The sequence below is a fragment of the Rosa chinensis genome, chromosome 7 (genome assembly GCF_002994745.2).
Source record: "Rosa chinensis cultivar Old Blush chromosome 7, RchiOBHm-V2, whole genome shotgun sequence".
Classification (NCBI taxonomy): Eukaryota; Viridiplantae; Streptophyta; class Magnoliopsida; order Rosales; family Rosaceae; genus Rosa; species Rosa chinensis.
The window spans coordinates 48,159,738-48,173,653 of NC_037094.1; the positions used below are offsets into that span (position 1 = coordinate 48,159,738).

At 41.5% G+C, this 13,916-nt stretch overlaps 1 protein-coding gene across 1 annotated transcript; it reads left to right on the forward strand.

Annotated features, from left to right (window-relative positions):
* The first annotated feature begins 11,121 nt into the window (after positions 1 to 11,121).
* Positions 11,122 to 13,671, forward strand: LOC112178052. Its single transcript, XM_024316268.1, has 2 exons — positions 11,122 to 12,389; positions 13,614 to 13,671. Exons 1-2 carry the CDS (start codon positions 11,122 to 11,124, stop codon positions 13,669 to 13,671), a joined length of 1,326 nt encoding a protein of 441 aa, XP_024172036.1.
* The last annotated feature ends 245 nt before the right edge of the window (positions 13,672 to 13,916 follow it).

Sequence of the window (13,916 nt, forward strand, 5' to 3'; positions counted from 1 at the left end):
ATGGAGACATTTAAAGCATAACATCAACATTATGGCATAGTAAATATACTACTAAAATTATCGCATTTTGTAGGCGTGCTTAGATTGCAGTAATCAATGAAGCATGTGGAGTATAACATTAGCTCAAATTAAAAGGGTGTAGATGAGAACTTATCTGGAGCCGTTCGTAAGTGGTGAAGATATTATAGAGAGATTGGAGTTGTCCATATATATAAGACTCCACGCAGGCTAGTGAGTTCCGATATAGTGCACTTTCTTTTGCTTATATAAGAAAGATTCTCGTTGGGGTGATAGTGCCTTGGTAATGCGGGCAATACATATTGTGACTGTCCCAACGTGAAAATTTGTCTACTCTTGACGAAAGACAAAGAAGCAAGTTTGATTGTTAATATCAAATATGCATAGCGATATGTAGCTAAAGATTGATATACTTAAAACAGTTGTAAGTATATGCGTTATCACTTATGGTATGGGTAGGGCATCAATTATTCAATCATGATGCAAGAATAAACTTGGGCGTAGAAGATCTAGGCTCATATGCCTGTGTGCTAATTGAGGTAGAGATGGGCCGAGTCCAGTTGGACGTGCTAATGATACTTATAAGCATAGTAACCTGGCAAGTTGACTTGTTCCTGGCCATTGGATAATCATTGGCCGTAGACATGCACGTATGTGGCCATAAAGGGAGAGGACATGCGACGTGGGCATGTTAATTATGAGACTCCAGTTTGAATTTGAAAGTGGTAATAAAATATATAGAAGCACTTCTAGCACCTTAACAATGACAAGCTTGTACCCAGACTTTATTATTATGAACATCAAACTTTATTATTATTATGAACATGCAGCTGGGAGGCACACACATTGTGGGGGATATTACTTGTTTATAACAGTAGAAACAAGCCGAAATGTTTGAATGTGCCACATTTGTGTGGTTGATAGGCGTGGCATTAGTCAAGCATGTGTCCAGCACTGAGATGGGTAGTATTATAGGTGCTGCTATTTGAGATTATGTAACATGATTTGTGCTAAAGTAAAGGCACATGTCATTTATAGCTTAATAAAGAGATGAGTGCTAAGTAAAGGAACTTATCTTTGTTTCGTGTTGTTCTGCTCTGCCTTTCAGAGAAATGTGCAGATCACATATCGGTGCCCAGATCATGTTGGCGGGTGACTGGAAGAGGATCATGACTGGAGACCAAGTGAGTTAAACCGGTTTTCAGGTAATTGAAGTGGGTCTTGAGATTGAGAGAGCCATCAAAGATACGTGCTGGTGCCTGGATTGAGTGCGCAGAATAGATATTTCGGTGCCCAGAATTAATTTCCTCCCCTTTCTCTTTTTTTTTTTTTTTGAATGGTGAAGATCACCGAGACTGGGTGATTAAGCAAGGCTAGAACTCGCCTCCAACCCCGAGACCGAGATGGATTAGCTGCTGGAAGGGGTGTTGCGATACCGAGAGAGGGAGTTGCAATAGTTAGTTGTCGGAGTTGCGATACCGAGTAAACTGCTATGCTGCGAGGACCAATCTGGCGAGTTGTTGCCGAGATGGGTTCCCGGATCTCTCTCTTTTTTTTTTTTTTGAATCAATACTTGGCCTAGATGGGTCAGCGAGACTGGGAGGCCGAAACCGAGTTATTGGGGCTCCGATACAGACAACCCTGGGGATTCTGAGACCGAGATGGTGAGCTTCTTTGATGCTCTTGGTGAGACAAGTCCATGAAGCCGAGACCGAGAGTTGGAGACTTGACGACTAGTATCGACTTTGAATGGAGGCTATGGTTGCCATTAACTGGTAGCTGTCCAAGGAGGAGAGACTATAGTCTGGAGCGGCTCATAAGTAGAAAGATTGGAGTACGTTGCCCATACATGAGACTTCATGCCAGTTAGCGAGTACAGATAATACGCTTGTTTTGCTCATATGAAAAAGTTTTCCAGCAAGGATTTGTAGAGCTTGATACTAGAACACGTACCAAACAGCTATATGTGTGCTGTGTGACACTGATGAAAATGGTAACCTGGCATATTGAATTATTCATGGCCATTAGGTAATCACTAGTCGCTAACAAGCATATATGCAACAATAAAGAGAGAAGATACGCAGTATAAGCATATTGAATATGTGTCTCTGAGTTAAATTTCAATAGGCAATGAATTTAATGTGAATGATTTTCTACAAGATACATGGGCACCAGAGCTTATAGTGCCAAATAACATGCATATATAGTTATTTTGAATGTCGAATTTGCAGGGGACAAAACCCATTACGTGCACCGATGGAAAAGATCCATGGCGGTATAATTTATATGGAAATGCACTAGGTGAGATAATCACTTTGATATACATATGCCATAGCCTCTATATATGCGTATGAGTTCCTGCCTATGTCATAAGCATGAGCCTATTTTATCGGTTCTTGCGTGTATACCAAAAACATAGATAGCAGATATGTTCATGCCGTTATAATTGTCTTATGTGTGATAATTGGAACATGGTCAACTATCCGTTGCAATGATAATTGGCAGGATATATTTTTATATTGGAAGTGCTTGGCATAATTAACAAGCATGACTATGTTGACTATACGTGGCTAATTAACAAACAAGCATAATTAGGGTATATTCTGATACTGGCTAACTATACGTTGAAATGGCATGGCAATGAATATACAAGTCATGATGCATGTGACAAGTAGCTGAGTGGGTGTATGTTGTTCATGCATATAGGCAGACAAGTGCCCATGCCGTTAGTGCATGGCACTTTGTACTCCACGTAGTTAAAAAATGAGAAATGGCAGAGCATGCCTAGCAGAATAGCAGGTCATGTGCGCATATATGTAGACTTTGTGTGGTTGACATAATCTATAGCACGTGAAGCTGATTTAACTTCTGGATAACAATGACATAAATAGTTAGATAAGAGAGCTTATCTCTGTGTGGCTCAAAGGCAGTCGGTGTTTGAAAGAGCTGCACTCTTGAGAGTTGGTTTGTGTCCAAATTTTGAGTGGGTGGACGCCCGTGAATTATGTTTGCAGGTTGAGCACAAAGTGGCATGGCGGCAGAGCACCAGCGGCAAGAGTAGCAAGGGTGCTGGTGATGAGTCTAAAGTGATGAGCTGATGGAGTTTGACCAGCGGAGGAGGGCCGCTGACGGAGATTGGCGGAAGAATGTGCCGCCGACTGGTGCTCCGCCGACTGACGCTCAGGAGCTTGCTGTTGTTTGGCGTAGACCGAGAGCGAAAGCCGAGGAAGAGGTGATGTAGTTTGGCGGTGTACAGTCCGGTGTAGGGAGGTTAGCGAAGGATCGAAGGTCGGCGGAACTCAGAGCTCAGCGGAGATGGCAAACCTGGAGCTCGGCGGTGTTGGCTAGCGGGTTGTCTTGCGGAGCCGCTGTTGCTGGCGGTACTCTGCCAGCGGTGGGTGATGAGTGAGTAACCGGTGATGAAGCTTAGCGGAAGAAGTCGTCAGGATTGGCCTTAACGCGACAACAACCTTGCTGGACTTTGGTATGGAGCGCTGGTAGTAGTTTAGAGGCGTTTGAGCTAGCGCTGGGCACTGCGGGGTTGTCGACCACGGAGAGAGAATTTGAGATTTAGAGAGTACGAGTACCCAGTGAAGATTTGGGTGTCCAGATCGATTTTGGGTGACCTTGGCACTGGCGAGAGCTCCCTCCAAGCACCGTCGACGATGTAGTGGTTAGGGCCGACCCACCGACGACTTGTATTCGTTGGAGAAGATGCACGAGGAGAGGAAGAAGACTCTGGGTGTCCAGAGAAAATTTCCATAAGTACTGTGTTTCGGCGCGTGACCTCACCTTCAACATTGTCGGACATCGGCGGTGGCTGAGGTGGACTCGCCGGAGGCCTATGAGCGCGGTGGTAATGGAGGTGAGTCGTTGTGGTGACCAGAAGTAGGTGGTGGAGGAGAGAAAGAAAAGCCCAGATCCACTTTCTCTCTCCTCAAACTCTCTGTAAATTGCAACATTGATTACAACTTGCACATGGTGTTTATAACTTGCTCCCAACATTGATTACCAAGATCAGAGATTAGCTTGGCATACGTCTAGCAAGGAAGAAGTTAGTTGCCGGAATAAGAGGTTAGCTGCTGGAATAATGGCCTAGTCCCCAGCACAGTCGCCAAAAATGTAGGGGGCATTTTGATCGGAGTTGTACGGCAGTTAAAATTCATGGGTAAGGACCCAAGACTTTGCCCTTTCGTCTGAGTAAGCAGCAACTAGGCCCAGCAGACCTCGAAGGATAATAAGTCCTAAGAAGAAAGCTGTTGATTTCTTCCCAGCAGCTCCTCTCCATGTTCACAGCAGTGAATTAGTGTGCAATTTTAGTAAAGGCTTGGCAAGATGTGCATGGCGTGGGAGCTAGAAAAGCATGAGTTTCGGAAGAAGAGATTCCGGCAATGGTATGATTTCCAGGTTTTTGGGTTAAGGTTGATTGGGAGGAATTGATGGCTAGGGATTCAGAGATAGGGCTTGATCTCTTGCTTGATGTTTCCGGGTTGTTGTGGCTTTTTGTTCTTCTAGTGGGAGAGTTGCTTGAGCTGTTTAGTAGTTAGCTTGTGCCCCTCTCTCTGCTCTTCCACAGCAGCTATAACCATCGATTTATAGAGTGGTGGTGGCTTAGGTCTGCTGCTGTTCCAGAAATCTTGCTGCTGTAATCCTAGGAATTCTGGTGCTAGAATCCCAGGAATCCTGCTGCTGCTGTGACTCTAGGAATTCTGCTTCTGTAATTCCATGAATCGTTGTTCCAAGATTTGCTGCTGGAAAAAGGGGAGTGACGGGTAGAGAATTGGCTTGTGTGTAAAAGAAGGTGATATAGTACTTGAGATGTCTAGTTTAAGGAAAATAATTGAATATATTGGGTAAAGTAAAGTGTTTGTTGTAATTGAGTGATTTTTGGGTTATTTCTTCTTCACTTGCCCATAATCAAAATTGGGCTGTTGAGCTTGAATTTCGGTCCCCAAGTCCGAAATTACCAACAGGCCTAAAACTAATAATGGGCCTCATGCTTTTCCGTTACCTTCCACACCACACCCGCTCTTGCAAGCCCCAAATGCGTGAATGTGGGTGGGGTCCACATGCGTGGCATGATGATTGTCGTTATAATTTGCTTATTGGGCTCGAGAAATGAATTGGGCCTGATAGCTGGATTTTTGGGCATCAACAAGGAGGAAGCTCATTTTTAAGATATTCATGAATTTGGCGTCGGCGTCTGCGACTTTGTTTTTGTTATATTTGTAACAAGGTTGGTGAGCACTAGACTGAAAATTACCCTGACGACGATTGCGACTTGATAAAGTAATCTGGGGTTCACATCCAAAACCAATTGGCAATGGATGGAGTGACCCAAACCCTTATAAACCCATAGGCAATGTCCAATTTTTCCCATGTGGGATGTTATATTCTCAACACGCCCCTGCACGTGTGGCAAATTTTCAAGCCATACACGTGGACAACTTTGGGTGACGTGGAGCCCGTGTGATCGCGAGGCATGCACACGTGGGATAACCTGGCTCTGATACCATGATAAGGGGTTCACATCTAAAACCAATTGGCAATGGATGGAGTGGCCCAAGCCCTTATAAACCCATAGGCAAGGTCCCATTTTTCCCATGTGGGATGTTATATTCTCAACACGACTTTGATCCTCCCAATGACTGGGACCTTACAGAGAATAAACGGATACATTTGTTCCCTTCGTTATAGGCCAAAAGTGCCAATATCATCCTCAAATATTTTTAAAGTTACCATATTAGATAGATTGACCAAGTATTCAAGTGCACGTTGCCTTCCGTTTTCAAATCTAATTTATGGTTTATTAGTTCTAAATCACAGTATCATAGACAAAAGTAAACCAAAAAAATATCAAAATACCATCTGTTTATGTCAAAAAATGAATAATAGTGTAAAGTACTTTGGGACCTTGCGTGTAGAGCCTATAGCTCAAGAAACAAATGGCACGTTTACTTACTTGGAATAGAAAATAATCATGAATCGGAGACAATTGAAATGAGAGAAGAAAGGAATTAGTATTGATTCTGAATGAGTTGATTCCTAAACACATCTCCCCCCTTCGTAATCAAATTGCTGTGGAAAATTTAAATCCTATTGTGGGCCACGTGGATAGTCAGTCCGGACCTAGGCCCAAACAGAAGACTGAGAAAAAGGTCAAGGTGAGTGGCCGGTCTGTAGCCCAAACGAAGGTTGATGCCAAGGGGGGTCAGAGTAGGGCCTATCTGTCCCCGTCACCTACTAGGCCTACATAGAAGATTCTGGAAAGTTCCAACAAATCTGGTAAGAAGGGATTTTTGGTACGTAAAAGCCCTAGTTCGGTAAGTCGCTATTTTTCAGTGAGTCTTGGATGTACTCTCCAACGTTCCTCCGTGATGGGTCCGGATTTGACCCATCACGAACAATGAATCTCCTAAGTTTGAACTGCCAAGGGATTGGGAACCCTTGGACAGTTCGAGGGCTCAAAGGGCTTGTGTCCCTAATTCATCCCAATTTAATTTTCTTATCGGAGACAAAATGTACTGTGGCTGAGATGATGGAGGTTCGTATTCGACTCGGGTGGCAAAATGCTTTTGCGGTTCCTTGTAAGTTTAAACAAAAGAAAAATGGGAAGGGTGTTAGTAGGTCGGGAGGTCTTTGTATTATGTGGAATGGTGATGTGCATATTGCGTTACGAAGCTACTCAAACAATCATATAGATGTCACTGTGGGAAAGGATAGTGACCCTAAAAGATGGAGGTTTACGGGCATTTATGGGTATCCCAAAGTCGAGGACCGTCATCATACTTGGGCATTACTCAAATCTCTTGGCCTCCAATGTACTATGCCTTGGGTTATTGGTGGTGATTTTAACGAGATTTTGTGGAATAGTGAGAAGGAAGGTGGTCCTCCTCGGTGTGAACGACAAATGGAAGGTTTTAGGGACTTTGTGGAGCTTTTTTCTCTAAATGAGTTATCCTTTACAGGTCCTTACTTCACTTTGAAAGGGAAACGTGGGGGGGAATGGATAAAGGTCCGACTTGACCGTTTCCTTGTTTCTAGTGGATGGACTGATCTCTTCCCACTTTCTAGGGTACTACACCAAAACCCTAATAAGTCAGATCACCTCTCTATTGTTTTAGAAGTGCGAGATTGTCGGCCAAAGCGGAGGAAGAAGAGAAAAAAGAGATTTAGATTTGAAGAATTGTGGCTTCGGGATGATGAGTGTGGTAGAGTTGTTGAAGAAGGCTGGAGTTGGGAAGGAGGTTCTGAACCCTTCTCTAGGGTTTGTGGAAAGATTAATGCGACGCGGAAGGCACTGCAAGATTGGAGTGAGGAAAAGTTTGGGTACCTGCGCAAGAGTATCAGCGAGACTAGGGATCAACTGAGTGTCTTTTATGATGCTACCTTCTCCTCACCGCCTGAGGAAACAAGACTTTTGCTGAAAAGAAAGCTTGATCACCTCCTAAAGCTTGAACAGGATTTCTGGAATCAGAGGGCTAAAGTGTTCTAGCTCACAGAGGGGGACATGAATACTTGTTTTTTCCACCAACGAGCAAGCAACAAGCGGAGGAAAAATAGAATTAAAGGTTTGTTCAATGAGGCGGGAACCTGGTGTACGTACGAAGGATGGCAAAGTTGAGGAGATTGTGCTAGCTTACTTCCGCTTGTTGTTTGAGACATCGTAGCCCCATGGCTGCCATGAGGTTGCTTCGATTCTTCCCGCTTCTATTACTAATGAGATGAATGAAAAGCTTTCCGGTACCATTACTCAGAAGGAGGTGTTTAGAGCTCTGAAACAAATGCATCATTGGAAGGCTCTCGGCCCGGACGGTTTGGCATCTTGTTTCTATCAACGTTTCTGGCATATGGTAGGTAATGATGTAAAGGAGGCGATCAGTTGCTTTCTGGTGTCTGATGAGATGTTGCAAAAAATAAACCATACCAATGTGACTCTTACCCCTAAAGTAAAGAAGGTTGAGCACGTTACTCAACTCCGACCAATAAGCCTATGCAATGTTCTCTACAAGTTGGGATCGAAGGTTCTCTCCAACAGATTAAAGCCGCTCCTCCAAGATATCATCTCCCCATACCAGAGTGCTTTCGTTCCCGGCCGGTTAATATCTGATAATTCTCTAGCAGCTTTCAAGATTTCCCACTTTCTGAAGAAACGTAGAAGGGGACATATGGGGTACGATGCTTTGAAGCTTGACATGAGCAAGGCGTATGATCGTGTTGAATGGGTGTTTTTGGAGCAAGTTTTGACTCAGCTAGGGTTCAGTACAATCTGGATTACATGGATTATGTGGTGTGTTAAAACGGTATCCTACTGTTTTCTCATTATTAATGGTGATCCAAGAGGTAATATTGTCCCTTCTAGGGGCCTCCGACAAGGGGATTCCATATCTCCATATCTCTTTCTTGTATGTGCTTGATAGGAGCATTTTAATGCGATGTTTTAATAGTTATTTCCTCATATTTTACTTAGTTATTTCCTTAAATAAATAAATTTTAATTTAGTTTTTATTTTCTAGGTACATTGGAATAAATGGAGCAGAAATGAGCTGACATGAAAAATTGAGTTTTCCTGGTCCGACTAGGAATCCCAGTCAACGCAGGAATCTTGATAAGGCTAGGAAACCTGATGGCACTAGGAGACCACATGGCTTGAAGATGATGTGGGAGATATTATGGGAGATTAAATCTGATTTTTGCAAGAAGAAATCAAGGAAAAACGTTGGAGATATTCTACGGAGAGTTTCAAGGGATTGTGCAACAAGAAAAAGCTCAAAACAAGTCCAGATTAATTCCTTAATTCCCTCAAGATATGTTGGCCGAAATTAGAAAATAAAATCTGCAATTTTAATGTGAAAATCAAGAGAAAATCAATGGGAGACATTAAGGATAAAGCCATGGAGAGATTTAAGGGAGAAAAGGTCCAAAATGCATCCGATACATTGTCTAGGTTCATGCCTAGATATTTGGCCGAAAATTGTGAATAAAATCAGATTAAATCATGGGAAAATCAGCAACAAAATATTAGGGATTGATTTTGGAGCTTTTTGACTGGTTGGATGACACAACAGAGCTGACGTGGCGCTACGTGATTGGTCGAAGCTGTGTGGTGCAACCAGAAAATTCTTTTGAAATTAAATTCATGAAGCCTTGCCTTCCCCTATACAAACACACCAAACACCACAGCTCTTCATTCAGAAAACCACCACAACCAAACACCACAACACACCTCTCTCCCTCAGTAAATAAACATCAGAAAAATTCTCTCCATTCTCTAGTCTTCAGAAGCTCTGCGTCTCAACCAAGGAGAAGAAGAAGTCATGCAATACATCAAGATTCTAGCCACCATCCATCCTTGTGTCGTCCCTAGAAGATTGCTTGCTTTCAAGGATCTTCGAGTTCTTCGTCTCAAGGCTTCGTCATTCATCTTTCACGGTGTATTTCATACTTTCTTTTGTTTTCCTTTGTTTGATTTGTAGAGTTATGAATTCTAGTTAACATGACGTTAAGGGCAAAGTTTAAAGCCCATTTATATATTTTGAAATAAAGTTGTGATTTCTTTATGTTGATTGATATGTTGCTTATGTGAGATTGCTTAATTGATTTTGGATTACAGAAAACTTTTATATGTATGTGTTCTTTGGTGGCCAACTTAGGATATATGCATGTAATTAGAGCTAGATTTAAGTAGTAAAAGCTTTGGACAAAAGTCGAAATCAATTAAGGAGGATTGCAAATAGGTGAACTTATTCATAACTAGGTTGTGCACTTTGGTTGACATCCTTTCTTTGTTCTTAATGCGTTGAATGTGTTCTTGATTAGCTAGCTTTCTAGACTATGATTGCATGTTCAATAGGATTGATTTAGGTGCTTTCAGTTAGATTAATTATTCAAGGAAAGTAAAAAATGGGAAATCGTTTGCTTTCTAACGTTTCACATGGTCAACTTCTTTCTCATGACATAGAAGATCAACTATAGGAATTGTGATTGGATTTCATTCATATGATTGTGGATTTGATATTTGTTCCTTGCGTTCCACCCTTGTATATGTGTTTTTGTATTTTCTTTCTTTTATTTATTTTAATTTTCAAAACTCCAATTCTTAAATCCCCCTTTTATTTGGTTATTTGTATATATTTTGTAAATATTATATTTTGCATTTATTTTAATTTTTATTTGTTTTTACAATGACAAGTGTACTCTCAATCCCCGGAATAGAACGATCCCTATTTACCATATACTAACGATGACATTTTATAGGGTTAAATTATGCGCTTGCTTTGAGCGTATCAGTGCTGAAGCTTTGTCCAGGATGATCTTGAGAGCAGAGGAATCTAAAGTTATTCATGGAGTTCAGATCTGTACGGGGGCCACCTATTTCTCATCTTTTATTTGCCGACGACTCTTTTATATTCTTTAAAGCAGAGGTCGAGGAATGCTATGCATTAAAGGAGATATTTCAGAAGTCTGAAACGGCCTCTGGTCAACTCATCAATTACCAAAAGAGCTCAGTTTCATTTAGCAAAAATGTAAGGAGAGATAAGCAAGATGACCTTGCTGCAGTTTTGGAAGTCTTGCGTGTTGATAAGCACGACAAATACCTGGGATTGCCTACGGAGTTGAGCTACTCTAAGTATGAAGCCTTTTCTTTTCTCACTGAAAGGATCCGGAAAAGGACATGAAGGTGGAGAGAAAAAACTTTGAGTGCAGCAGGTAAGGAGGTTATGGTGAAAACGGTGGTGCAATCCATTCTGACCTACATAATGAGTTGCTTTGAACTCCCTAAGCATCGTTGCACCGAAATGCACAGGCTCATGGCTAGGTTTTGGTAGGGTGACAAAGTTGATTAAAAGAAGATCCATTGGATGGCATGGAGAAGTTATGTGTCCCCAAATCAGAAGGAGGGTTGAGCTTTCGAAACATGATTCACTTTAACCAAGCTTTAAGCAAGGGTGGAGAATTCTTCAATCACCAACTTCGTTGATTGCCAGACTTTACAAGGCCAGATATTTTCCGCACTGTGACTTTCTTGAGGCGGAAGTTTCTAAGGGTGCTTCATACGCATGGAGAAGTATCATGCATGGCAAAAGCTTGCTACATAAAGGGATGAGATTTCGAGTTGGTACTGGAGACCATATATCTGCATGGCATAACCCTTGGATGCCTTTACCTAACAGCTTCAAACCTTTCACCAAATCGGCTGTGGGCCTTGAAGAGTTGAAAGTATGTGATTTGATTCTGGAAGGAGAGCATGAGTGGAATATTCCATTGTTGGAGGAGTTGTTTACACCTTATGAGGCTGCAATTATTGCGGGTATCCCTCTAAGCATTAGAGGGGGAGATGACACGTTGCAATGGCACTTTGACAGAAGAGGCAATTATGGAGTTAGAAGTGGCTATCATGTCGCTCAAATTGAGGAGGGCAGAGCTGATCGTGCTTCCACTTCTCTGGGCACATGCGGTATTAATCCAAGCTACTGGAAGGCAATTTGGGGAGCTAATATTCCACCCAAAGTTCGGGTGTTCGTTTGGAGATTATTAAAAGGCATATTACCGACAAGAGCTGGTCTTTCCCATAAGGTAAGTCTCCCTGATGATCATTGTGTTTTTTGCAATCAATCAATTGATGATGGCCTCCATGTGTTTAGAGATTGTGATGTCACGTCATATTTTTGGCTGCTCACTACTCTGGGTTTAAAAGTTAATAAGGTGGCATGTGCTAATGTGATTGATTGGGCCTTGAATGTGATTGACATACTTAATTGGGACCAAAGATGTCTCTTCTTTATGGCCTTTTGGGTAATTTGGTCTAAGCGGAATAATGTACTATGGAAGGGCAGCTTCTTTTGTGCTTCTAATGCAGCTCAATGGGTAGTTAAGCTCCTTGAGGATTACCAATCAGTGCATATCACTGGAGGTACAAAGGCAAGGAGGGAAAAGACGAAATGGCAGAACCCCCCTAGTGGGAGACTGAAGGTAAATGTTGGTGGCAGTTATAGGGCTGACCATGGTGATGGTGGTGTGGGAGTGGTAATACATGATGCATATGGTGTCTGTGTGCCAGCTTTGGCACGCTATTTCCCGCATGCTTCTTCAGCCTTACACATGGAGGCAGAGGCATGTCGGGCAGGTTTGTTGTTGGCTTTCCATCAGAACATGACTGCTCTTGAGATGGAGAGTGATTGCTCCCTAGTTGTTGCGGCTTTACAACAAAAAGTGGAGGATAGATCTGAAATTGGGCGCATTATGGATGACTGTAAGTCATATTTGACATCTTTTCACCCTTTTCAGGTTAGACATATCTTCCGTGAAGCAAATGGTGCAGCCAATAGATTGGTGCATCTTGCTAGCTTTAATTTATTGTCTGATGTTTGGTTAGATGAGTCTCCTGTTATTATTCGGGATGTACTCTATAAGGATCTCTGTACTAATGCTCGAGGTCAAGGTTTTATGTCCCCATCGACGCATTTTAAATTTTTAATCATTCTAATATAATAAGTCAGGCGTGGGGATGAGCCTCCCAGCTTGGCTGGGTTCCAAACCCCTTTCAAAAAAAAAATGTAGGAATATTTTTACCTGGAATCATTCTGATTCCTTTATGTGTCAGTAAACACAGGAATAATTTTACCCTGTAATCATTCTCTCCCATTCCAAGTAAATAAACATACCCAAATATTTAGAAAGTGTCAAAACGAAGCTGAGACGTCTGAAGCAACTAGCTGCTGAGTCAATTCTCTACTGGTAGTGCGCAAGAATCAGTTACCCCTCAGTGTAGAGTAGAAAAAGAGTTTTTCGATCCACATCACCTATGTCCCTATGTTTGCCTTTGTGATTCATGTAGAAAATCAAAAGTTTTGCCTTGCGCATCTTCGACTGATGTCATATCCATTTTCTAAACAAATTTTATGAGATGACCAATTATAAAAAGGTTCATTATAAATAGGAGAATGACATTGTTTACTTATTGGTTTCAATATCTCATTCCTAATCTTATACTAGGGAGTTTGTAACATTAAGTCTCAAAACTTCAAAAATAGAAACAATGACATGTAATTAAGATATTTTCGGCTTAAAATTTAAAAATTGGCTATTTACTTCAACTTCAACTAAAACCTAAGATACCTGGATGAATACCAAGTATTTTTTTTTTCCAACTGCCTCTTGGAATAACTTCAATGTTATGGGCCAGTCCAAGAACTCCACTCCAATTTTCTTTTGAGCTCCCATACGACCGCAGACATCCTCGGAGCAAGTTGTGAACATTACCTTGGAGTTGTTCCCATGATTAGAAACCGGAATGCCTACTTTGGTCAAGTTAACCTGATCCCATATATCATCCAATAATAATACAAATTTTCTTATGCTAAAGAGGCTGAAGATTTTTGAGCTTTTTCAAGATGTGTTTTATCCTTCCTTTGGTCAGTGTTAACTCCAACCTCTTGCAATCTTATCTTGTATATTTTTAAGCTTCATGTTCCTAGAGACCATACCCATATCATAAGATCGAAACCATTTGCAGTATATCCGAATTTCTTACTGATCTTGGTAAGTAGGGTGGTTTTACGTGATATTAAGTTCCCGTTTTGATATTCCTATAGGTATAAGACGGATTATAGGGCTCTATTTGAGATTTCTCTCGAGAAAGGTGTAGAGTAGAAAAAGAGATTTTTGATCCACATTGCCTATGTCATAGTCTGTCACGTATGATCTAGAAATTTAAGCTCCGGTGCTAAACAATATTTTTAAGGATATGAACAATTCCGCTGGTTAACATCTCAAACGCTTCATCTATTTTGAAGGCGTTCCTAGTCTATGTTGATGTCTTTATGTTTGTCTTTGTGTTAAGATCATAAGCTCACTCAAATTTTTTTTTTTTTTTTAAGTTCATAAACTCATGGTAA